Raw genomic sequence first — 24,015 nt, 5'->3', positions numbered from 1 at the left:
GGCGACTAGGGGATTTTCACAGTAACTTCATTGCAGTGTTAATGTAAGCCGACTTGTGACACTAATAAAATAAAACTTTAAAAAACTTTAAAACTTACTGTGTCTGGGATTGGGAATGTGTCTGTATCTGGGATTGGGAATGTGTCTGGGATTGGGAATGCTGCTGTCTGTGGGATTGGGAATGAGTCTGAGGGTGAATGAAGCTGCAGTTCCTGCTTCCTCCGCCAGGGGGCAGCTGAAGGCCGTGTGATCACGTGGCCCAGAGAACCAGGGGCGGGGCCAGAGACGCAACACACCATCAGCAGTGGGCACGGCGGAAGTTGGGCGGACATGCGCAGTGGAGCAGGTCGGTTGGACATGCGCATTGATGCCGGTGAAATGGACATGCGCAGTGGTGGCGGTTGGGTGGACATGCGCAGTGGTAGTGGTGGCTGGGCGGGTGGAGAGGTTGCGGGTCCGGATGAGGTGTTGACCCGGGGAGCGGAGCCTGAGGGAAGGGAGCGGTCTGCCCGCGGCGGCATGGCCGGAGAGGCGATGCAGGTAGGAAGGGGGTGTGAGTGAGGGAGGCCCGGGGGGTTGGGTGGGGGGGCTGTTCCCCCTCCCCCCTGACAGCCAACCACACCCGCTCTGATTGGCAGCGACATCAACCAATCAGAGAGCGCAACCAACATCCACCAATCAGCACTGAGAGGGGTAACCAATCACAGAGCGGCACCGGGGGATAGTGACCAATCAGCGGAGAGGGGGGGTGACAGTGTGTCCCTGGGGGTGAGGGGGGTGACAGTGTCCCCCTGGGGGTGAGGGTGAGGGGGGTGACAGTGTGTCCCTGGGGGTGAGGGGGGTGACAGTGTGTCCCTGGGGGTGAGGGTGAGGGGGGTGACAGTGTGTCCCTGGGGGTGAGGGGGGTGACAGTGTGTCCCTGGGAGTAGGGGTGGTGACAGTGTGTCCCTGGGGGTGAGTGGTGGGGGTGACAGTGTGTCCCTGGGGGTGAGGGGGGTGACAGTGTCCCCCTGGGGGTGAGGGTGAGGGGGGTGACAGTGTGTCCCTGGGGGTGAGGGGGGTGACAGTGTGTCCCTGGGGGTGAGGGTGAGGGGGGTGACAGTGTGTCCCTGGGGGTGAGGGGGGTGACAGTGTGTCCCTGGGAGTAGGGGTGGTGACAGTGTGTCCCTGGGGGTGAGTGGTGGGGGTGACAGTGTGTCCCTGGGGGTGAGTGGTGGGGGTGACAGTGTGTCCCTGGGGGTGAGTGGTGGGGGTGACAGTATGTCCCTGGGGGTGGGGGTGGGGAGGGGGATGACAGTGTGTCCTTGGGGGTGAAGGGGTGACAGTGTTTCCCTGAGGGGTGAAGGGGTGACTGTGTCCCGGGGGGTGGGGAGGAGTGACAGTGCATCCCGGTGGGGGGGGAGGGGTGACACTGCATCCCTGGGGGAGAGGGTGAGGGGGATGACATATCCTTGGGGGTGGGGACGTACATCTTGTGGCCTCCAGCGAGGGGGTTGTGGTTGATAAGTAGATATTATTGTCACTGGTCAGTAAGCAGATGATGAGTCTGATCCTAAATGTTCCTTCTGTTTAGCATGCCATTCTAAACAATGAACTGAAAGTGTTTCCTGCACCGACGTCCTGTTTTTACTGATGAAAGATCTGTCTGAGCCTTTAGTTTGACCTCATCCACTTTGTTTCAAAGTCTTATCTTGAAATGTGAGTTCAGGTTCAACCCTGCTCAGGGTGGCTGCCATGATGTGGAGATGCCGGTGTTGGACTGGGGTAAGCACAGTAAGAAGTCTCACAACACCAGGTTAAAGTCCAACAGGTTTATTTGGTAGCAAATACCATAAGCTTTCGGAGCAGAGCTCCTTCGTCAGATGGAGTGGATATCTGTTCTCAAACAGGGCACAGACACAGAAATCAAATTACAGAATACTGATTAGAATGCAAATCTCTACAGCCAGCCAGGTCTTAAATGTACAGACAATGTGGGTGGAGGGAGCATTCAACACACATCTCTTTAACCTGTGTTGAATGCTCCCTCCACCCACATTGTCTGTACCTTTAAGACCTGGCTGGCTGTAGAGATTTGCATTCTAATCAGTATTCTGTAATTTGATTTCTGTGTCTGTGCCCTGTTTGAGAACAGATATCCACTCCATCTGACGAAGGAGCTCTGCTCCAAAAGCTTATGGTATTTGCTACCAAATAAACCTGTTGGACTTTAACCTGGTGTTGTGAGACTTCTTACTGGGTGGCTGTGGACAGGGGGAAGGACATCAGGGTTCAGTGCGATATGTGTTGTGGAGGTGAATGGGATTGATACCCAGTCGCCCACACTGCTCGCTGAGGCAGCTTGAAGTGGAAAGTGTGTTCAGGTGGGACTGATGCGTATGTTATGTTAGATTCCAATGAGACCAACATGAAGAATACAATTGCTCCGTATGATACGGTTTTAATTGTGTGTGGGAGCAGAGGGGTCCACAGGCCTGCGTGAGGAGATTGTTCAAGGTGGCTGGGGAGGTTGTGCTTGATAGATTTGAAGGGGAGATATTGAGGAAGGGAGTTGGGATAATAGTTAGGTCTTCAAAATGATGTGGGGATGCCGGCGTTGGACTGTGGTGGGCACAGTCAGAAGTCTCGCAACATCAGGTGAGTCTCACCTGAGGAAGAAGCAGTGCTCCGAAAGCTTGTGATAACAAATAAACCTGTTGGACTTTAACCTGGCATTGTGAGACATCCTAATGTTTTCAAAATGAGACAGTATTGACGCAATCAGCTGGGTGGCCTCCCTTTGCACCATAAGGTTGTACGGTTGGATATTTGCTCTGACAACGTGGAATCTGTATGGGTAGAGTTGAGAAATATCAAGGGGCAAAAAAACATTAGTGGATGTCGTATACAGACCCCCAAACTACAGTGATGATGTTGGGAGTGGTGTTAAACATGAAATTAGAGATGCATGTTATGAGGCAATATCGGTGATCATGGTGATTTTAATCTGCGCATAGATTGGGCAAATCAAATTAGCCACAATGCCGTAGAGGAGGAATTCCTGGAGTGTATACGGGATGGTTTCCTTGACCAATATGTGGAGGAACCAACTAGAGAGCAGGCCATCTTAGACTGGGTACTGTGTAACGAGAAGGGAATCATTGTCAATCTAGCTGTACGACACCCATAGGAAATGAGCGACCATAACATGATAGAATTTTTATCAAGATGGAGAGTGAAGTAGTTGATTCGGAGACTCGGGTGCTGAATCTTAATAAAGGAAACTATGAGGGTATGAGGCGTGAGCTGCCCTTGATAGATTGGGGAGAGTCACTTAAAGGGATGACAGTGGATAGCCAATGGCAAACATTCAAGGAACGCATGGGGGAACTACAGCAACTGTTTATTCCTGTCTGGCACAAAAGCAAAATGGGTAAGAGGGCCAATCCATGGCTTACAAAGGAAATTGGAGATAGTATCTGATCCAAGGAAGAAGCATACAGATTGGCCAAGAAAAATAATAGGTCTGAGGATTGGGAGCAGTTTAGAATTCAGCAAAGAAGGACCAAGGGATTGATTAAGAAGGGAAAAATACAGGACGAAAGGAAGATGCAGGGAACATAAAAACTGACACTAAGAGTTTCTATCGATACGTGAAGAGAAAGAGGTTGGTGAAGACAAATGTAGATCCCCTGCAGACAGAAACGGGGGAATGTATAATAGGGGACAAAGAAATGGCCGAGAAACTGAATACATACTTTGGTTCTGTCTTCACAAAAGAGGACACAAATCAGATACCAGAAATGTTGGAGAATGCAAGATTTAGTGCGAGGGAAGAACTGAGGGAGATCAATATTAGTAGAGAAGTGGTGCTGGGAAAATTGATGGTATTGAAAGCGGATAAATCCCCAAGACCTGATAATCTACATCCCAAAGTAACTTAAGGAAGTGGCTCTAGAAAGAGTGGATGTGTTGGTGGTCATCTTCCAGATTCTGTAGACTCTGGAACAGTCCCTGCAGATTGGAGGATAGCTAATGTCACTCCAATATTCAAAAAGGGAGGTAGAGAAAAAACAGGGAGTTATAGACCAGTAAGATTAACATCGGTAGTGGGGAAAACTCTCGAATCCATTATCAAGGACTTTATAGCAGAGTATTTTGAAAGCAGTGGCAGGAGCAGACAGAGCCAGCATGGATTTATGAAGGGGAAATCATGCTCGACAAATCTGTTGGAATTCTTTGAAGATGTAACTAGTAGAGTTGACAAGGGGGAGCCAGTCGATGTGATATATTTGGACTTTCAGAAGGCGTTTGACAAAGTCCCGCATAAGAGATTATCGTGCAAGATTAAAGCGCGTGGGATTGGGGGAAGTGCATTGAGATGGATAGAAAACTGGTTGGCAGAGAGGAAACAAAGAGTAGGAATTAATGGGTGCTTTTCAAATTGGCAGGCAGTAACTAGTGGGGTGCCACAGGGATCGGTGCTGAGACCCCAGATATTCACAATATATATGAATGATTTGGATGAAGGAACAAAATGTAACATCTCAAAGCTTGCAGATGATGCCAAATTGGGTGGAAGGGTGAACTGTGACGAGGATGCAGATCCTTCAGAATGATCTGGACAGGTTGGGTGAGTGGGCAAATCAATGGCAGATGCAGTATAATTTGGATAAATGTGGGGTTATTCACTTTGGAAGCAAAAACAAGAAGGCAGATTACTACCTGAATGGCTGTGAATTGGGAGAGGGGAGTGTGCAGTGGGACCTGGGTGTCCTTGTGCACCAGTCACTGAAGGTAAGCATGCAGGTGCAGCAGGCGGTAAAGAAGGCAAATGGTATGTTGGCCTTCATTGCGAGGGATTTTGAGTACAGGAGCAGGGATGTGTTGTTGCAATTATACAGGGCCTTGGTGAAGCCACACCTAAGAGTATTGTGTGCAGTTTTGATCTCCTTTTCTGAGGAAGGATGTTCTTGCTCTCGGCTGATTCCTGGGATGGTGGGACTGATTTATGAGGAGAGATTGACCAGGTTAGGATTGTTTTCACTGGAGTTCAGACAAATGAGGAGGGATCTCATCGAGACTTATAAAATTCTAACAGGACTAGACAGGGTAGATGCAGGGAGGATATTCCCGATGGTGGGGGAGTCCAGGGGTCACAGTCTGAGGATTCCGGGTAGACCATTTAGGACGGAGGTGAGGGGACATTTCTTCACCCAAAAAGTGATGAGTCTGTGGAATTCATCACCACAGGAAGTAGTTGATGCCAAAACATTGAATGTGTTCAAGAGGCGGCTGGATATAGCACTTGGGGCGAATGGGATCAAAGGTTATGGGGAGAAAGCAGGAGTTGGAATCAGCCATGATCGTGATGAATGGCGGAGCAGGCTCGAAGGGCCGAATGGCCTCCTCCTGCTCTTATCATCTACGTTTCTATGATTCATTCAAACCCTTTTGATCTTCTGTATTTTGAATACCTGTATTGCCTCCCTGCTGGCCTCTGTGCTAAATGAGTACACTGGTTGTTGTCTGCTGTGCACCCTGCAAAACCCAATGGGTATCTCATCTGCCCCAGGCCTCAGGCATTGCTCATGTGTGATAAAGTGATTCGATGAGATCAGACTGCAAGTGTTTACACGAGAGAACTCTGCACCAACCTAGCTCTGACAAACTGCACACCACCCTGCTCACTGCCGTTGGGTCAAAAGTTACTTACTCCGTGGCACTGTGAGAGTACCTTAAAACATGGGCAGCAGTGGTTCATGCTGGCGTTTTTCAGCATCTCCTCGGGACAATTCGGCAAAGGGAAACAACACCACAGTATATTAATTGCTTTAGAAAGTTGCTGAGTCTGTTTAAAAGGCACAGAGCGGTGGAGGGGGCGGTGCTGATTCCTGGCTTGATGGAGGCACAGACACTGACACAGGAGAAATGTGCTGGAACTGCTCAGTTCCTGTTCTGGGCAGCGCACTTTCACAGGGATGTTACTGTCTGAGAGAATAAGTTCAGTTATTTGGAGAGACTGGAGAAGCTGGGGTCTTCCCCTTGGAGCGGGGAATGGTAGGGGGGGGATTTGATAGAGGTGATTCGAATCATTTAAAGCTTTAGAAGGTGTAAGAAAAGAGAAACTTTCCCCTGGGAGCATGATGTGGAGATGCCGTCAAAGGAAGAAAATGTCATCGATGTATCTAGTGTATAGCATCGGTTGAAGGTCCCGTGCGGTGAAGAAGTCTTGTTTGAACCTGTGCATGAAGATGTTGGCATATTGAGGTGCGAATTTGGTCCCCATGGCTGTTCCGTGTGTCTGGATGAAGAACTGGTTGTTGAAGGTGAAGATATTGTGGTCCAGGATGAAGCGGATGAGATGTAAAATTGCATCTGGAAACTGGCAGTTGTTGGCGCTGAGCACTGAGGCCGTTGCAGCAATGCCATCGTCATGGGGGATGCTGGTGTAGAGTGCCGAGACATCCATTGTGACGAGGAGCGCTCCTGGTTCAACTGCTCCATGTGTGCCGAGTTTCTGTAGGAAGTCCGTCGTGTCGCGACAAAAGCTGGGAGCAGACAGTGGATAACCCCGATATTATTATCTGGAATAAACTGCCTAGAAGGATGATGCAAGCAGTTTCGAAAGTAACCTCTGAAGAGTGAAGGGCAGAGGGAGAGGGAAGCAAAGGTGTAGTGGTTCGGATGACCACCCCCTGCGCTGGAAGAAGCTGCGATTCATAAGAATTCATTGGCAAATGATTAAACTCTCCCCCCTGAATTACCAAGCTCGAATCCCACACCAAGACTAGGGCACAAAAATCAACTCTGACACGGCGGTGTGGTACTGAGTGCCGCACTGGAGCTCGGTGCTGGGTGGGTGCCGCACTGGAGCTCGGTGCTGGGTGGGTGCCACAATGCAGTGCAGTGCTGGGTGGGTGCCACAATGCAGTGCAGTGCTGGGTGGGTGCCGCAGTGCAGCGCTGGGTGGGTGCCGCACTGCAGTGCAGCGCTGGGTGGGTGCCGCACTGCAGTGCAGCGCTGGGTGGGTGCCGCACTGCAGTGCAGCGCTGGGTGGGTGCCGCACTGCAGTGCAGCGCTGGGTGGGTGCCGCACTGCAGTGCAGCGCTGGGTGGGTGCCGCACTGCAGTGCAGCGCTGGGTGGGTGCCGCAATGCAGTGCAGCGCTGGGTGGGTGCCGCACTGCAATGCAGTGCAGCGCTGGGTGGGTGCCGCAATGCAGTGCAGCGCTGGGTGGGTGCCGCACTGCAGTGCAGCGCTGGGTGGGTGCTGCACTGGAGCTCGGTGCTGGGTGGGTGCCGCACTGGAGCTCGGTGCTGGGTGGGTGCCGCACTGGAGCTCGGTGCTGGGTGGGTGCCGCACTGGAGCTCGGTGCTGGGTGGGTGCCGCACTGGAGCTCGGTGCTGGGTGGGTGCCGCACTGGAGCTCGGTGCTGGGTGGGTGCCGCACTGCAGTGCGACGCTGGGTGGGTGCCGCACTGGAGCTCGGTGCTGGGTGGGTGCCGCACTGCAGTGCGACGCTGGATGGGTGCTGCACTGCAAGAAATACCGTCTCTCTGATTAGATGCTAAATCAAGGCTCCATTCACTGACTGCAGTGGGTGTAATGGATCCCATGTCACGATTCCAGGAACATTCCCCCCCGTGTTACCCCTCAATCTTTATGCTGTCTGGACATGATCACATTACTGTTTGTGGGGTTAGTTATGTGCAAATGGGCTCCTGTGTTTCTGACTTTACAACAATGACTACGTTTCAAAAGTGTTTAATTGGCTGCCCTCTGCCCCACCCCGGGCCTGGCCCTCTGCCCCACCCCCCTCCCCCCGGGACCTGGCACCCTGCCCCCTGCCCTCTGCCCGGGCTCGGCGCCCTGCCCTCTGCCCGCCCCGGGACCTGGCACCCTGCCCCCTGCCGCCCCGGCACCCTGCCCCCTGCCCCACCCCGGGCTCGGTGCCCTGCCCTCTGCCACACCTCGGGGCCTGCCCCCTGCCCCACCCCGGGCCCGGCGCCCTGCCCCACCCCGGGCCCGGCGCCCTGCCCCACCCCGGGCCCGGCGCCCTGCCCCGTGCCCCACCCCGGGGCCTGCCCCCTGCCTGCACACAGTCCCAGGCTCTGTGTGCCCTGTGTTCTACCCTGCAGCTGATGCATTGTTCAAGATAAAGTATGCAATGTTTGGACAAGGGCTGAATAGTTTCAGTGCTAATTTTAGCACTGGTTTCACCCAGTGACAGGTAAATGAAACCACAATGGCTTGTTTTTATTTCCTCTTTGACTTGCCAAGCCTGTGTGATAAATGAAGTGGATGTGTGTCTGCGTTCTCTGACCTGTTGTGTCGGCTATATTGACGGAGTACCTGTGAGGAGGCTGTGACTGAGGTAGACACTTGGTTGAAGTTCTGGCTGGGCCTGTTGCAGAGACGTGTGGGTGGGAGGAGGAGAGGAAGTTGCTTCTGAGCAACTTAACTGCTTCCAACAGCAGGTGAACGGCCTGTTGCTAAGATCCATCAAGTGAATTATTTTTATTTTCAGCTCCTGCCTCACTTTATTCCTCGCACTCTGTACAATGTTTCCCCCCCACAGTTTGGCTCTGAGTTGATGCTGGGCTAGCCAATGACATCCTGGGGAAATTATTAACTGGAACCTGTGGAACAAGCCTTTTGATGCTTTCTGGTTGGGTGTATGGGGGTGTGTACATATATGAACATACAAATTAGGATCAGGAGCTGGCCCCTCCAGCCTGCTCCCCCATTCAGTACAATCATGGCTGATCTGATTGGAATCTCACCCCCACATTCCCACCGACCCCCCCCCGATAACCTTTCACCCCCTCGTTAATCAAGAATCTATCTCACTCTGCCTTAAAACTACTCACAGTCTCTGCTTCCACTGCCTTCTGAGGAAGAAAGTTCCAGAGACTCCCCACCTTCTGAGTGAAAAGAATTCTTCTCACCTCCGTCTTAAATGGGCGACACCTTAATTTTAAACCGTAACCCCCTGGTTCTAGATTCCCCCCACAAGAGGAAACATCCTCTCCACATCCACCCTGTCAATACCCCTCAGCATCTTAAAGGTTTTGATCAAGTCCCCTCTTACTCTTCTAAACTTTAATGTGTATGAACCTAGCATGTCCAGCCTTTCCTCATAAGGCAAACTGCCCATTCCTGGTATTAGTCTATTGGGGCGGCGCAGTGGTTAGCACTGCTGCCTCACGGCACCAGGGACCCGGGTTCAATTCCGGCCTTGGGTCACTGTCTGTGCGGAGTCTGCACGTTCTCCCCGTGTCTGCGTGGGTTTCCTCCGGGTGCTCTGGTTTCCTCCCACAGTCCAAAGATGTGCGGGTTAGGTAGATTGGCCATGCTAAATTGACCCTTAGTGTCAGGGGGATTAGCAGGGTAAATATGTGGAGTTACGGGAATAGGGCCTGGGTGGGATTGTGGTCGGTGCAGACTCGATGGGCCGTATGGCCTCCTTCTGCACTGTAGGGATTCTATGATAAATCTGCTGTGAACTGTTTCTAACACATTTACGTCTTTCGTGGAAACACAGAATCCCTACAGTGCAGAAGAGGTCATTTGGCCCGTTGAGTCTGTTACCCACTCACTGACAGAGTATCTCACCCAGACTCCTCCCCCGCTCTCTCTCTCTCCTCCCCCCCCCCCCCCACAAGCCTGTCCCCACACAGACAGTCACCCAAGGCTGAAATTGAACCCGGGTTCTCCTGGTAGTGTGAGGCAACAGTGCTAAGCACCATGCCACCCTTCCCTTAAATGAGGGGCCAATGCGGAACACAACACTCCAGACCTGGTCTCACCAATGCTCTGTAACTGAAGCATAATTCCTACCTTTGTCATCAATTGCGCTCACAATTAACATGAACGTCCTATTAGCTTTTCTGATTACACGCTGTACCAAGGGACGTAGATAGATAAGAGGGTGGATAAAACTCCAGCAGATGGGAGTACAACGTGGGGAAATGTGAGATTGTCTAATTTGACAGGTGAGATGAGAGGTTCTGCGGTGTCGAGGAATCTGGGTGACCCAGCGCGTGAATCGCAAAAGCTGTCCATCAGGATGAGCGCAGTGTTGGATACATTTTTTGCCCCTTTATTGTCCACCACAATCCTACTTTTCATTATCAATTCTCCAGAAGCACTTTCTATAGGAGCAATACTCACTCTGTTAACTTTTCTTATTTAACTATCGATAGAAAGGCTAACTGGCAAGCTCTCTGGCAAGTTTCTCTCAAACCCTAGTTTTTCTCTGATGATCAATCTTTTGTCATTTTTTTGCTGTTTTTTTATATTCTTCCCAACATTCGGACCCTGCCATTTGTGCAAATATGTGCTTTTTCTTTAAGTTTGATCCTGCTTTTAATTTTTTGAGTTGAGTTGATTTGATTTATTATTGTCACATGCATTGGAATATCGTGAAAAGTATTGTTTCTTGCGCGCTATACGGATGAGGCGGACACGCTGGGATCGTTTAAGACATATATAGATAACCACATGAACAGACTGGGAATAGAGGGATACAAAAGAATGGTCTAGTTGGGCACATGAGCAGCGCAGGCTTGGAGGGCCGAAGGACCTGTTCCTGTGCTGTATTGTTCTTTGTTCTTAAAGCAAACCATTCATAGAGTATGTAGGGGAGAAGGAAATGAGAGAGTGCAGAATGTAGTGTTACAGTCATAGCTAGGGGTGTAGGGAAAGATCAGCTTAATGCAAGGTAGGTCCATTCAAAAGTCTGATGCCAGCAGGGAAGAAGCTGTTCTTGAGTCGGTTGGTGCATGATCTCAGACTTTTGTATCTTTTTCCCGATGGAAGAAGGAGGACGAGGGAATGTCCGGGGTGCGTGGGGTCCTTAATTATGCTGGCTGCTTGTCCGAGGCAGTGGGAAGTGTAGACTGCGTCAATGGATGGGAGGCTGGTTTGTGTGATGGACTGGGCTACATTCACAAATCTTCATAGTTTCTTGTGGTCTTAGTCAGAGCAGGAGCCATACCGAGCTGTGATACATCTGGAAAGAATGCTTTCTGTGGTGCATCTGTAAAAATTGGTGAGAGTCGTAGCAGACATGCCAAATTTCCTTAGCCTCCTGAGAAAGTAGAGGCGTTGATAGGCTTTTTTAACTATAGTGTCGGCGTGGGGAGACCAGGACAGGTTTTTGGTGATCTAGAAACCCGAAGCTCTCAACCGTTTCCACTTCTTCGCTGTTGATGTAGACAGGGTCATGTCTTCCACTACGCTTCCTGGAGTCGATGACTCTTGCCTTAGTCTTACTGACATTGAGGGAGAGATTATTGTTGCCGCACCAGTTCACCAGATTCTCTGTCTCATTCCTGTACTCTGTCTCGTCATTGTTTGAGATCTGACCCACTACGGTGGTGTCGTCAGCAAACTGGAAAATGGAGTTGGAGGGGAATTTGGCCGCACAATCATAGGTGTATAAGGCGTATAGTAGGGGGCTGAGAACACAGCCTTGTGGGGCACTGGTGTTGAGGATGATCATGGAGGAGGTGTTGTTGTCTATTCTTACTGATTGTGGTCTGTGACTTTGGAAGTTCAGGATCCAGTCACAGAGGGAGGTGCCGAGGCCCAGGCCACGGAGTTTGGAGATGAGTTTCGTGGGAATAATGGTGTTGAAGACTGAGCTGTAGTCAATAAATAGGAGTCTGACATAGGTGTCTTTGTTATCTAGGCGTTCCAGGGTTGTGTGCCTCTGATGTTTGTCACAAGAATGAATTTTGAAAGTTCTCCTGTCCTCCATTCTCCCCTTTCCTTGGTTCCTCCTCCCTGCCTCCATTTCACTTCTCTCTCCTGTCCCCTCTTTCCCTTTCCGCTCTCTGTGCATGCTGATGTCAGCTAGGCATCACTGTGGTTTTCAGCTTCTTAGCTGAGTTCCGCTAAGAGGAAGCACAGCTTGCTTTTGTCCCCTGTTGTGTCGCAAGGTTTAATGAGACTGCGAACCCTGCGGTTAAAATGAGCCGGTGCAGAGGCAAAAAGTAAAATCTTCTGTTTATGCTTGGGAGCAGATAGGGATACAGTGTTAATGCACCTCCCCAGAATACAAACACGCAGCTAATGAACCCCGGCCTCAAGTATAGGCTGTACTTCCTCTTGTTGTACTGGACGGCACGGTGGCACAGTGGTTAGCACTGCTGCCTCACAGTGCCAGGGGCCCGGGTTCGATTCCGGCCTCAGGTTACTGTCTGTGTGGAGTTTGCACGTTCTCCTCGTGTTTCCTCTGGGTGCTCTGGCTTCCCCCCACAGTCAAAGATGTGCAGGTTAGGTGCATTGGCTGTGCTAAATTCTCCCTCAGTGTACCCGAGCAGGCGCCGGAGTGTGGCGACTAGGGGATTTTCACAGTAACTTCATTGAGTGTTAATGTAAGCCTACTTGTGACACTAATAAATAAACTTTACTTTGTTGTACTGGAGGAAAATCCAATTCAGCTCAAACCATCTGCTCCTGGGGTTGCATAGTTATAGGTGGTCCAGTACGGGTGCTATAGGGTTCATGCCTTCTGCAGCTGAGACCCTAGCCTCTGCAATTGCCCCCACCCTCTCCGTAAAGCACCTCTTCCCCCGGGGTACTCCTTGCGGGGGGGGATGGGTGACTATGTCTTTGACCGATCATTTAGACTACCTGCTGTGCTATCAGTTTATGTGGCTAATGTTGTCCCTGGGGGTGCTTTGGTTCCTTAAAGGGACCACAACAACTTGGTGCATGGTGTTTCGCTTTGTGTCCTGAGCATCTACCACGCTGGTGGATAAGGTCGTCAAGAAGGCACACGGCAAGCTTGCCTTCATCAATTGGGGCATTGAGTATAAAAATTGGCAGGTCATGAGTTAGGCCTCATTTAGAATATTGTGTACAATTCTGGTCGCCACACTACCAGAAGGATGTGGATGCTTTGGAGAGGGTACAGAAGAGGTTTACCAGGATGTTGCCTGGTCTGGAGGGGTTTAACTATGAGGAGAGATTGGATAAACTTGGTTTGTTCTCACTGGAACGATGGAGGTTGAAGGGAGGCCTGATAGAAGTCTACAAGATTGAGTGGCCTGGACAGAGTGGATAGTCAGATGCTCTTTCCTAGGGTAGAAACATCAAGTACTCGGGGACATAGGTTTAAGGTGCGTGGGGAAAAGTTTAGAGGAGATGAGCGAGGCAAGTTTTTTTACACAGAGGGTGGTGGATGTCTGGAACGCGCTGCCCGGGGAGGTGGTGGGAGCAGGTATGATAGCGGTATTTAAGGGGCAACTAGACAAATACATGAATAGGATGGGAATGGAAGGATACGGACTCTTAAGTGCATGCGGTTTTAGTTTAGGCAGGCATCATGATCGGCGCAGGCTTGGAGGGCCGAAGGGCCTGTTCCTGTGCTGGACTTTTCTGTTATTCTTTGTCTTAAGACTGAACATGAAAGTCCCTTGCCAATACCTATCACACCAGTCTGGATTGGATTTCCTGTTCCACATTGAAACTGTGTTTAGTCACTGTCGCTTTGTCACGCCTCAGTTTTGTCTGACAACTTGGTTTTGACTTGAACTCTCCTCTGCTTTAATTATACCCGTGACCGTGTGTGTGTCTGTGTGTGTGTCTGTGTGTGTGTCTGTGTGTGTGTGTCTGTGTGTGTGTGTCTGTGTGTGTGTGTCTGTGTGTGTGTGTCTGTGTGTGTGTGTCTGTGTTAGATTCCAAGGATCACTGTACACTTCCTCCACTGAGCTGTAGCAGGTCGGGTGTGCAGTAAAGGTCCGTGAGGACTACGCTGCGCACGCACACACACACACGATTCAACTCATTTATCTTGTTCTGGAGTTGCTCATAATTTATTCAGATCAATGAATGAATGAAACTTGTACACATAACTGCTGGCTGTGAATCTTATTCATTGTTTTGACACTCTGTCTGCGCCTGATGAAGTTAGTCTGTTTAGATATTGATGAACATTAGGTCATGTTGCTGTAAGGTTCTGAACGTATCCGAGTGCTGAGCCTGTTGGTGTGATGGTACAAATGATTCTGTGTGGCTTATCCCTGCGGCAGCGAAGCAGGCCCTTGACACCGGAGAAACCCCACTTTGGGTGACTCTCAGCTGTCCAACACATGGTTCCCACAGCACTGTGGGTGTACCTACACTGCACCGACAGTCGCAATTCAAGGCGGTGGCTCACCATCACCTTCTCCAGGGCAATTAAGGATGGGCAATAAATGCTGGCCTCACCAGCCACACCCACGTCCCATAAATAGGGGAAAAAGACTGCATTTCGACTTGCTTTGCAATGTATTTTTCACTCACTATCCTGTTAATTTGCACAAGTGGTTTATTTGAACATTATGGCTTCATTGGTAATGAGGTTTCCCCCCATTCTCGCCTGGTCAAACAGCTGCAGGACTAGCCCTGGAGCTTTCTCTCCCTATGTCTCCCTCTCTTTTCTGTAGGTTTAATCCAAAAATGCCACCACCTGCAAGTTCTCCTCCAAGCCACTCACCATCCTGACTTGGAAATATATCGGCCGTTCCTTCGCAGTCGCTGGGTCAAAATCCTGGAATTCCCTCCCTAACGGCATTGTGGGTCAACCTACAGCACGGGGACTGCAGCGATTCAAGAAGGCAGCTCACCACCACCTTCTCAAGGGGCAACTAGGGATGGGCAATAAATGCTGGCCCAGCCAGCGACGCCCATGTCCCACGAATGAATAGTTCTGAACAAGTCAGGTGAAATATTCATCTTAATTGATCCAACCTTGCTTCTGCTGGTGAGGAACCTTTGTCTTGAGATTTTTTGGAGCTGTCACTGTGGTTAAGGCAGAAACATTACCAACAATTCATAAGCTGGAATAGTGACAGCTCACACCCCTCATGGGGGGCAAGTTTCTTTCCTTTAACTATTGCTTATTCCCTGCTGACTAATTTCCACCCAATCGCACGTGTGACTAAAAATGGAACAAAGCCACATGTGGACACTATAGTTAAGAAAGCTCACCCAATGCCTCTTTCTCAGAAGACTAAGGAAATTTGGCATGCCCACTACGACTCTCTCCAATTTTTACAGATGCCCCATAGAAAGCATCCTATCCGGATGTATCACAGCTTGGTATGGCTCCTGCTCTGCCCAAGACCGCAAGAAACTACAAAGGGTCATGAACGTAGTCCAGTCCGTCACGCAAACCAGCCTCCCATCTATTGACCCTGCCTACACTTCCCGTTGCCTCGGCAAAGCAGCCAGCATAATCCAGGACGCCCACGCACACTCTCTCTTCCACTTTCTTCTGTTGGGAAAAAGATACAAAAGTCTGAGATCACGTATCAACAATTAACTCGAGAACATTTTCTTCCCTGCTGCCATCAGACTTTTGAATGGACCTACCATATATTAAGCTGATCTTTCTCTCCATTCTAGCTATGACTGTGACATAACATTCTGCACTCTCTCCTTTCCTTCTCCCCTATGTACTCTATGAACGGTATGCTTTGGCTGTATAGCGCGCAAGAAACAATACTTTTCACTGTATCCCAATACATTTCTCCAGGGCCAGATGGCATCTATCCCAGATTACTGAGAGAGACAAGAGATGAAACTGCTGGGCCCCTAACAGAAATCTTTGTTTCCTCATTGGCCACAGGTGAGGTCCCAGAGGATTGGCGGATAGCCAATGTTGTCCCGTTATTTAAGAAGGAGTAGCAAGGATAACCCGGGTAATTATTGGCCAGTGAGCTTGGCATCAATGATAGTGAAATTGTTGGAGAAGATTCTTAGAAACCCTACAGCACAGAAAGAGGCCATTCGGCCCATCGAGTCTGCACCGACCACAATCCCACCCAGGCCCTACCCCCATATCCCTACATATTTACCCACTAATCCCTCTAACCTATGCATCCCAGGACACTAAGGGCAATTTTAGCATGGCCAATCAACCTAACCCGCACATCTTTGGACTGTGGGAGGAAACCGGAGCACCCGGAGGAAACCCACGCAGACTCGAGGAGAATGTGCAAACTCCACACAGACAGTGACCCAAGCCGGGAATCGAACCCAGGTCCCTGGAGCTGTGAAGCAGCAGTGCTAACCACTGTGCTACCGTGCCGCCCTTAGAGATAGGATCCATACACATTTGGAACTGAATGGTCTTTTTAGCGACAGCATGGTGTTGTATGAGAGAGGTCATGTATCACTAATTTAATTGAGTTTTTTGAGGAGGTGACAAAAATGATTGACGAGGGAAGGGCTGTGGATGTTATCTACATGGAGTTTAGTAAAGCATTTGATAAGGTCCCTCATGGCAGGCTGGTGCAAAACATTAAATCACACGGGGTGGACTAGTTAGCTGGATTCAGAACTGGCTTGGCCATAGAAGATAGAGGGTAGCGGTGAAAGGGTGTTTTTCTGAATGGAGGTCTGTGACTAGTGACGTTCCGCAGGGATCAGTGCTGGGACCTCTGCTGTTTGTAATATATATAAATGACTTGGAAGAAAATGTAGCTGGTCTGATTAGCAAGTTTGCAGATGATACTAAGATTGGTGGAGCTGCGGATAGTGATGAAGATTGTCAGAGAATACAGCAGGATATTGATAGACTGGAAAATTGGGCAGAGAAATGGCAGATGGAATTTAATCCAGACAAATGTGAGGTGATGCATTCTGTTAGATCCAATTCAGGTGGGAGCCATACAATAAATGACAGAACCATCAGGAGCATCGACACACAGAGAGATCTGGGAGTACAGGCCCACAGATCCTTAAAAATGGCAGCACAGGTGGAAAAGATGATGAAGAAAGCATATGGCATGTTTGTCTTCATCGACCGAGGCATCGAGTATAAAAGTTGGCAAATTATGTTACAGTTATATAAAACGCTGGTTAGGCCACATTTGGAATACTGCGTCTAGTTCTGGTCGCCGCACTACCAGAAGGACATGGTGGCTTTGGAGAGAGTACAGGAAAGGTTTACCAGGATGTTGCCTGGTATGGAGGGTATTAGCTATGAGGAGAGACTGAATAAACTGGGATTGTTCTCCCTGGAAAGACGGAGGCTGAGGGGCGACCTGATAGAAATTTATAAAATTATGAGGGGTGCGGATAGGGTGAACAGTTGGAAGCTTTTTCCCAGGGTCTGAAATGACAATTACAAGGGGGCACAAGTTCAAGATAAGGGGGGAAAGGTTCAGTGGAGATGTGCGGGGGAAGTTTTTTTTACACAGAGGGTGGTGGGGGCCTGGAATGCACTGCCAAGTGGTTGAGGCAGACACGTTAGCGACATTTAAGACTCATCTGAATAGGTACATGAACAGTCAGGGAGTAAAGGGATGCAGGAGGTTGGTCTGGAAAGGACAACGTGATTGCAGGCTTGGAGGGCCGAAGGGCCTGTTCCTGTGCTGTACTGTTTGTCCTTTGTTCATTTGACAAATCAAATCCGATGCCCGGTTTTGTGATCCTGGTGTAGTCAGCTCCCTGGACAGACAGGCGGAGAAATGCCAACGACTAAGTTTGTGTCTGCCAGCGTATTGTAAACCGATAAGCCACTGAAAACACCTTCATTAACTTTGGGCAGCTGAGATGACTCACTGAGTAACTGCAACAGCTGGCCAGGGCCTGAGCCTGTCTGATTCCAATATTCTAGGCTGAATGCTGGCCTTGCCCTTTGGGACTGTTGCCCAGTGTGAGAGACCGCCTTTGGGCCAGAGGAAAGGGGGGAGGGGAAAATCCCATTGCCAGGTCTGTGTATCTACCCTGAATATCACCGAATGCTGCTTCAAGGATTCTGATGAAGATTCCTTGACATTGAGGGGGGGGGGAATTAGCTCAGTTGGCTGGATGGCTGGTTCTTGATGCAGAGCGATGCCAATAACGTGGGTTCAATTCCTGTACCGGCTGAGGTTATTCACCCTTCTCAACCTTGCCTCTCGCCTGAGATGTGGTGATCCTCAGTTAGGCGAGAGCTAACTGGTGGTGATTTAACCTGAGGATGGGGAGAACAGCCTGTGGTCCTCTGGGACTGTGGCGACAGTTACCGAGACGTTGATGCACTTAGACTGAGCTTTTTAATCATTTTTCCAAGTGCTTTAACAGTTAAACATCAGTGGAGTTCGGAATTTAGGGGCGGCAGAGTGGTGAGCGCTGCTGCCTCACAGCGCCAGGGACCCGGGTTCAATTCCGGCTTTGGGTCACTGTCTGTGCGGAGTCTGCACGTTCTCCCTGTGTCTGCGTGGGTTTCCTCCGGGTGCTCCGGTTTCCTCCCACATTCTGAAAGACGTGCTGGTTAGGGTGCATTGACCCGAACAGGCTCCATTGACCCGAACAGGCTCCGGAGTGTGGCGACTAGGGGATTTTCACAGTAACTTCATTGCAGTGTTAATGTAAGCCTTACTTGTGACTAATACAAAAAAAGTTTGTCTGCTCTGAATGTGCATTTTAAACTAATGAAAGCGAATTACTGCGGATGCTGGAATCTGAAACCAAAAGAGAAAATGCTGGAAGATCTCAGCAGGTCTGGCAGCATCTGGAAGGAGAGAAAAGAGCTGACGTTTCCAGTCCAGATGACCCTTTGTCAAAGCTTTGACAAAGGGTCGTCTGGACTCAAAACATCACCTCTTTTCTCTCCTTCCAGATGCTGCCAAACCTGCTGAGATCTTCCAGCATTTTATCCTTTGGGTGCATTTCTAACTGTTTATTGAAGATGCCATCTCTCCATTAGAGATGGATGTTCCTTCAGTCTCGATCTTGTTTCTTTGGACCATATCTTTGGAGATCACTGAAGTGGTTTGGGTAATGGATTACGAACGGTCCACTCTGAATGTACTGCCTCGGGGCGTGCATTTGGTTGCAAAGCTCAGACTGAAACTCACAGTTAATGAATGCTGTTATTGTACAGCCCAGAGTTCAGCTGTTAATATCACACAATAGGAGACGATTTATCGCTTTCAAAGGGAGAAGCCACTGAATGAGGCGGCAGCAACTGATGAAGCGAGCAGCATAATGCATGGCCCTGTTCCTGGGAGCTCCACTTCATTAGATGCTGTTTTTCGACCTTGGAAACTCGAGCTGTGTTTGAAATTCTGGCCTGCGATTGTCCAAGGCTAAAGCGCACTGCCTTAACTCCGAGACGATTCCGATGTTTTGCAGCTATGTTCGGCACCCTGCACCTGACGGTAAACACTGGCAGCTTGGAGGGACAGAGAGCGCTGCAATTCCTTTCTCTTTAAAAAGGGGAAAGATCTGCAGCGTTTTGGTTTTGTTCCAAGAGAGTCGGCGATAGGGAATCCGGACTGTGAGCAGGCAATGACTGGGCACAGGAGAAGGGCATTCTCTGGGTGCCCAGTGTGGCTTGCTCTGGTTGCCTGCAGCCTGGACCTTGTTGTTAAGCAGTCTGTTCATTCACTCTGACAAAGGATGAAACAGCCTCAAGTTTGGCTGTTTCCCAACATGGTTCTTGGGAATTATAGGTTCTTTTGCAGGGCAGAATTAGGCCATTTGAGCCATTATGGGGTGACACAGTAGCTAGCACAGCTGCCTCACAGCGCCAGGGACCCGGGTTCAATTCGCGGCTTGGGTCACTGTCTGTGCGGAGTCTGCACATTCTCTGTGTGGGTTTCCTCCGGGCGTTCCGGTTTCCTCCCACAGTCCAAAGATATGCGGGTTAGGTGGATTGGCCATGCAAATTTGCCCCTTGGTGTCAGGGGGACGAGCGAGGGGAAATGCATGGGGTTATGGGGATAGGGCCTATGGTCGATGCAGACTCGATGGGCCGAATGGCCTCCTTCTGCACTGTAGGGATTCTATGAATTAGGCCGTTTGGCCCATCGTGATTGTGCCAGCTCTTTGAAAGGGTTATCCAGTTAGTCCCGAATCCCCGTCCTTTCCTCCATAGCTGCTGTATTTATCAGATTCCCTGATGGAAGTTTGCTATGGAGTCTGCTTGCTTTCGGGCAGCACATTCCAGATACGATGTGACTGACTCTGCCTCGGTAGAGCCTTTACAGCATTTCCTGCCACCTTCAAAGATTTCTGGAAATGGAAACAACCAGACCCCTCTGACCCTATACACCCTTAGCCTTTACTTTCTACTGCGTCAGCTTATTCCCACCCAGTTGCTCTTATCACCAATGACTTGCTGGTACGTTAGCCCAGTATCTGAGCCCCAACTGATCTCTTCAAATACCGGGGGATAAATAAAACCCTCTGTGAAATTTACTGGGGGGATTTTCCGAACCCCCCCACAGTGTGTTTAATAGCGGCGTAAGTGGCCTGCCATTGGCTGGTGGTGTCCTGTGGCCTGCCGTTGGCTGGTGGTGTCCTGTGGCCTGCCGTTGGCTGGTGGTGTCCCTGTGGCCTGCCGTTGGCTGGTGGTGTCCTGCGGCCTGCCATTGGCTGGTGGTGTCCTGTGGCCTGCCGTTGGCTGGTGGTGTCCTGTGGTCTGCCGTTGGCTGGTGGTGTCCTGCGGCCTGCCATTGGCTGATGGCGGGATCTTCTGGTCCTGTGCACTGGGTGGAAAATTCTGGATACAGTGTAGTTTGTGATTTAGAACTCGTGTGAATTTAGCACCTGTCACATCCAGGTGGGCCAGAATTCTACCCGGTCAGTGTGAAGTGAAATAGTCACTCACAGAGTGGACAGCTCCATGAAGGTGAAGTCTTGGGGAAATAAAACCAGAGGTGTTTGATTCTGAGTCCTCGCACAGAACCTGCATTAGGCTAACTTGCTTTTGTGTTTGAGAATATAAATTCACACGGTGTCACAGTGGTTAGCACTGCTGCCTCACAGCCCCAGGGACCCGGGTTCCATTCCGGCCTTGGGTCACTGTCTGTGTGGAGTTTGCACGTTCTCCCCATGTCTGCGTGGGTTTCCTCCGGGTGCTCCGGTTTCCCCCCACTGTCCAAAGATGTGCTGGTTAGGGTGCATTGGCCATGGTAAATGTTGGGTTAAGGTGCACCTGGGTGGGATGCTGTTTCGGACAGTTAGTGCAGACTTGATGGGCCGGATGGCAATGTGGTCTATGATGATTTCTATGAAGTATGTGGGGAAAAGGGAGGGTATAAGGTCTTGTGAGTACTGCTTGTGTTGAGAGTAAGTGTCAATGCTGCTGATTCCTCTGCTGTAAGTTCCATGGAACGCTTAAAAATTAATTATTTCTACAACATCAGAATAATTCATAGTGCTTACACTCCCTTGCTAGAAATCTCCCAAGCCTAACTTATCACAGATAGGTGCGCAGGGGCAGAGATACAAGGGTATTTCTGCACAGAAGTCTTTTGCAGGGAACATTCTTTGTGGGGAGTGGGACTAATTGGATAATGTTTTGAAAGGACTGGCACACACACATGATGGGCTGAATGGCCTCCTCCTGTGCTGAAGATTCTCATCCTCCTGAGACTGAGCAGGCTGCATTGTTCACCAGCTCTTTGATTGGAGAGGATTAAAGTGCTTAATGGTTTCATTTATACAGCTCAAAATCTCTTCCTCTTATTACAGAACCCATAATTACCGAATTAACTATTTATCTTGGTTTGTTGCAGTTTATTTGAGCAAATTTTGGTTCAGGCGTTCATTACACCTTCTCTCCCCTGTCAGCCCCTGTCCTGCTTCATAGAATCCCTACAGTGCAGAAGGAGGCCACCCAGCCCATCGAGTCTGCACTAACCACAATCCCACCCAGGCCCTATCCCCATAACCCACGCATTTACCCTACCCAGCACCCCCCCCGACACCAAGGGCCAATTTAGCACGGCCAATCCACCTAACCCGCGCACCTTTGGACTATGGGAGGAAACCGGAGCACCCGGAGGACACGCAGACATGTGGAGAATGTGCCAACTCCTCACAGACAGCGACCCAAGCCGGGAATCGAACCCGGCTCCCTGGTGCTGTGAGGCAGCAGTGCTAACCACTGTGCCGCCGTGCTGCCCCACCACTTTGCCACCGTGTCGCCCCTTTGTGAGACTATGAGGTGGCACAGTGGTTAGCACTGCTGCCTCACAGTGCCAGGGACCCGGGTTCGATTCCCAGCTTGGGTCACTGTCCGTGCGGAGTCTACACATTCTCCCCGTGTCTGCGTGGGTTTCCTCCCACAGTCCAAAAGATGTGCTGGTTAGGTGCATTGACCTGAACAGGCGCGGAGTGTGGCGACTAGGGGATTTTCACAGTAACTTCATTGCAGTGTTAATGTAAGCCTACTTGTGACACTACTAAATAAACTTTTTTAAAAATGATGTTTTTTGTGGCCAACATTCTGTGTCCACTGTCGTGTCCACCCCGAGGTGTAAACCTGGGTTTACTCAGGATGCTCCGGTTTCCTTCCACAGACCGAAAGACAAGCTGGTTAGGTGCATTGGCCGTGCTAAATTCTCTCTGTGTACCCGAACAGGCGCCACAGCATGGCGAGGAGGGGATTTTCACAGTAATTTCATTGCAGTGTGAATGTAAAGCCTATTTGTGACTAATAAATAAACTTTATAATTTTTGGATTGTTATTTGCAAAGGGGAAAAATAGCAGACCTTCTGGATAAAAAGCTGAGGAGCGGGGCTGTTTGGGTATCTGTTTCAGAGTGACAGTGGACTGAAATTCTCCCTCTGATCCTGGGTAAAGGCTGAATTATCTGCTGCTGGCAATGATGCTGAGGGATGCATCACAGAAGCTAAGCTGGAAAGAGGCCAGTAAGGGACCTTGGGGCTGATGGAGGTATAAATTGTTTTAGTTTATTAATTAGTGTCACAAGTAAGGCTTACATTAACACTGCAATGAAGTTACTGTGAAAATCCCCTAGTCGTCACACTCCGGCGCCTGTTCGGGTACACTGAGGGAGAATTTAGCATGGCCAATGCACCCTAACCAGCACGTCTTCCAGACTGGGAAGAAACCGGAGCACCCGGAGGAAACCCACGCAGTCACGAGGAGAACGTGCAGACTCTGCACGGACGGTGACCCAAGCCGGGAATCGAACCCGGGTCCCTGGCGCTGTGAGGCAGCAGTGCCGCAATTGGACATTGGCTCGGGATGGAGTGATTGAGAGTCAAATGATTTGAGAGTAGAATGGTGGGGCAGAATGGTGGGGCAGCACGCTGGCTACCTCACAGTTCTAGGGACCCGGGTTCAATTCTGGTCTGGGATGACTTTCTGTGCGGAGTTTGCACTTTCTCCCCGTTCTGCGTGTGTTTCCTCTGGGTACTCCGGTTTCCTCCCACCGCTCAAAGATGTGTAGGTTAGGTGGATTGGCCATGCTAAATTCTCCCTTAGTGTCCAAAGATGTGCAGGTTGGGTGGATTGGCCATGCTAAATTGCCCCCTAGTGCACCAGGATGTGCAGTTTAGGGGGAATAGCCTTGGTAAATGTGTGGGGTTATGGGGATAGGGCAGGGTGGGCCTGTGTAAGATGCTCTTTCGGAGAGTTGGTGCAGAGTTAATGGGCTGAGTGGCCTCCTTCTGGGATTCTATGGTTCAGTGGGAGAACAACCAGTCAACGCAGTAAGGAACAGTGCCGGAACAGTGAGTCCAATGTCATTGTGTAGGAGTAGCGTCCACGGTGTCAGCTTCTCGTTAGATTATTAAGTAGTGCAAAATGTACTGGGACTTACAGCACTCTGAGCTGACTTATTATACTGTGTTTAATGCAGAGCGGGGGATTTGTAATTGTGAAATCTTCAGTGGATCTGTTCACCATTTTGAGAGCTTTGATTCTTCCAAGTTCAAGTTCTTGAAAGGAACTCAAGTTCTTTGAGTTCTAGCCGCGTACACTTGAGCCACTAGAAATCTGTGTATCTACTGATATATGATCAGTTTTTACTTTCCTTATTCTACACTTTGGGTTCCACGCTTTGGGATCTGGAGTCGATGAAATTCCAATACGTGACAAATGGGAACTGTGATATAGAACATAGAACAGTACAGCACAGAACAGGCCCTTCGGCCCACAATGTTGTGCCGAGCTTTATCTGAAACCAAGATCAAGCTATCCCACTCCCTATCACCCTGGTGTGCTCCATGTGCCTATCCAATAACCGCTTAAATGTTCCTAAAGTGTCTGACTCCACTATCACTGCAGGCAG

At 50.0% G+C, this 24,015-nt stretch overlaps 1 protein-coding gene across 1 annotated transcript in view; it reads left to right on the top strand.

Moving 5' to 3' along the window:
- The first annotated feature begins 421 nt into the window (after positions 1 to 421).
- Positions 422 to 24,015, top strand: part of LOC144507615 (serine/threonine-protein kinase N2-like) — an 85,185-nt gene continuing 61,591 nt past the window's right edge. The window contains exon 1 of the mRNA XM_078234768.1: positions 422 to 540. Within this exon, the coding sequence (XP_078090894.1) occupies positions 520 to 540 (21 nt within the window). The 5' untranslated portion in view covers positions 422 to 519. The remainder of the gene's footprint in view (positions 541 to 24,015) is intronic.

Source organism: Mustelus asterias, chromosome 19 (genome assembly GCF_964213995.1).
Source record: "Mustelus asterias chromosome 19, sMusAst1.hap1.1, whole genome shotgun sequence".
Lineage (NCBI taxonomy): Eukaryota > Metazoa > Chordata > Chondrichthyes > Carcharhiniformes > Triakidae > Mustelus > Mustelus asterias.
This window is presented reverse-complemented; position numbering and strand designations above follow the sequence as displayed.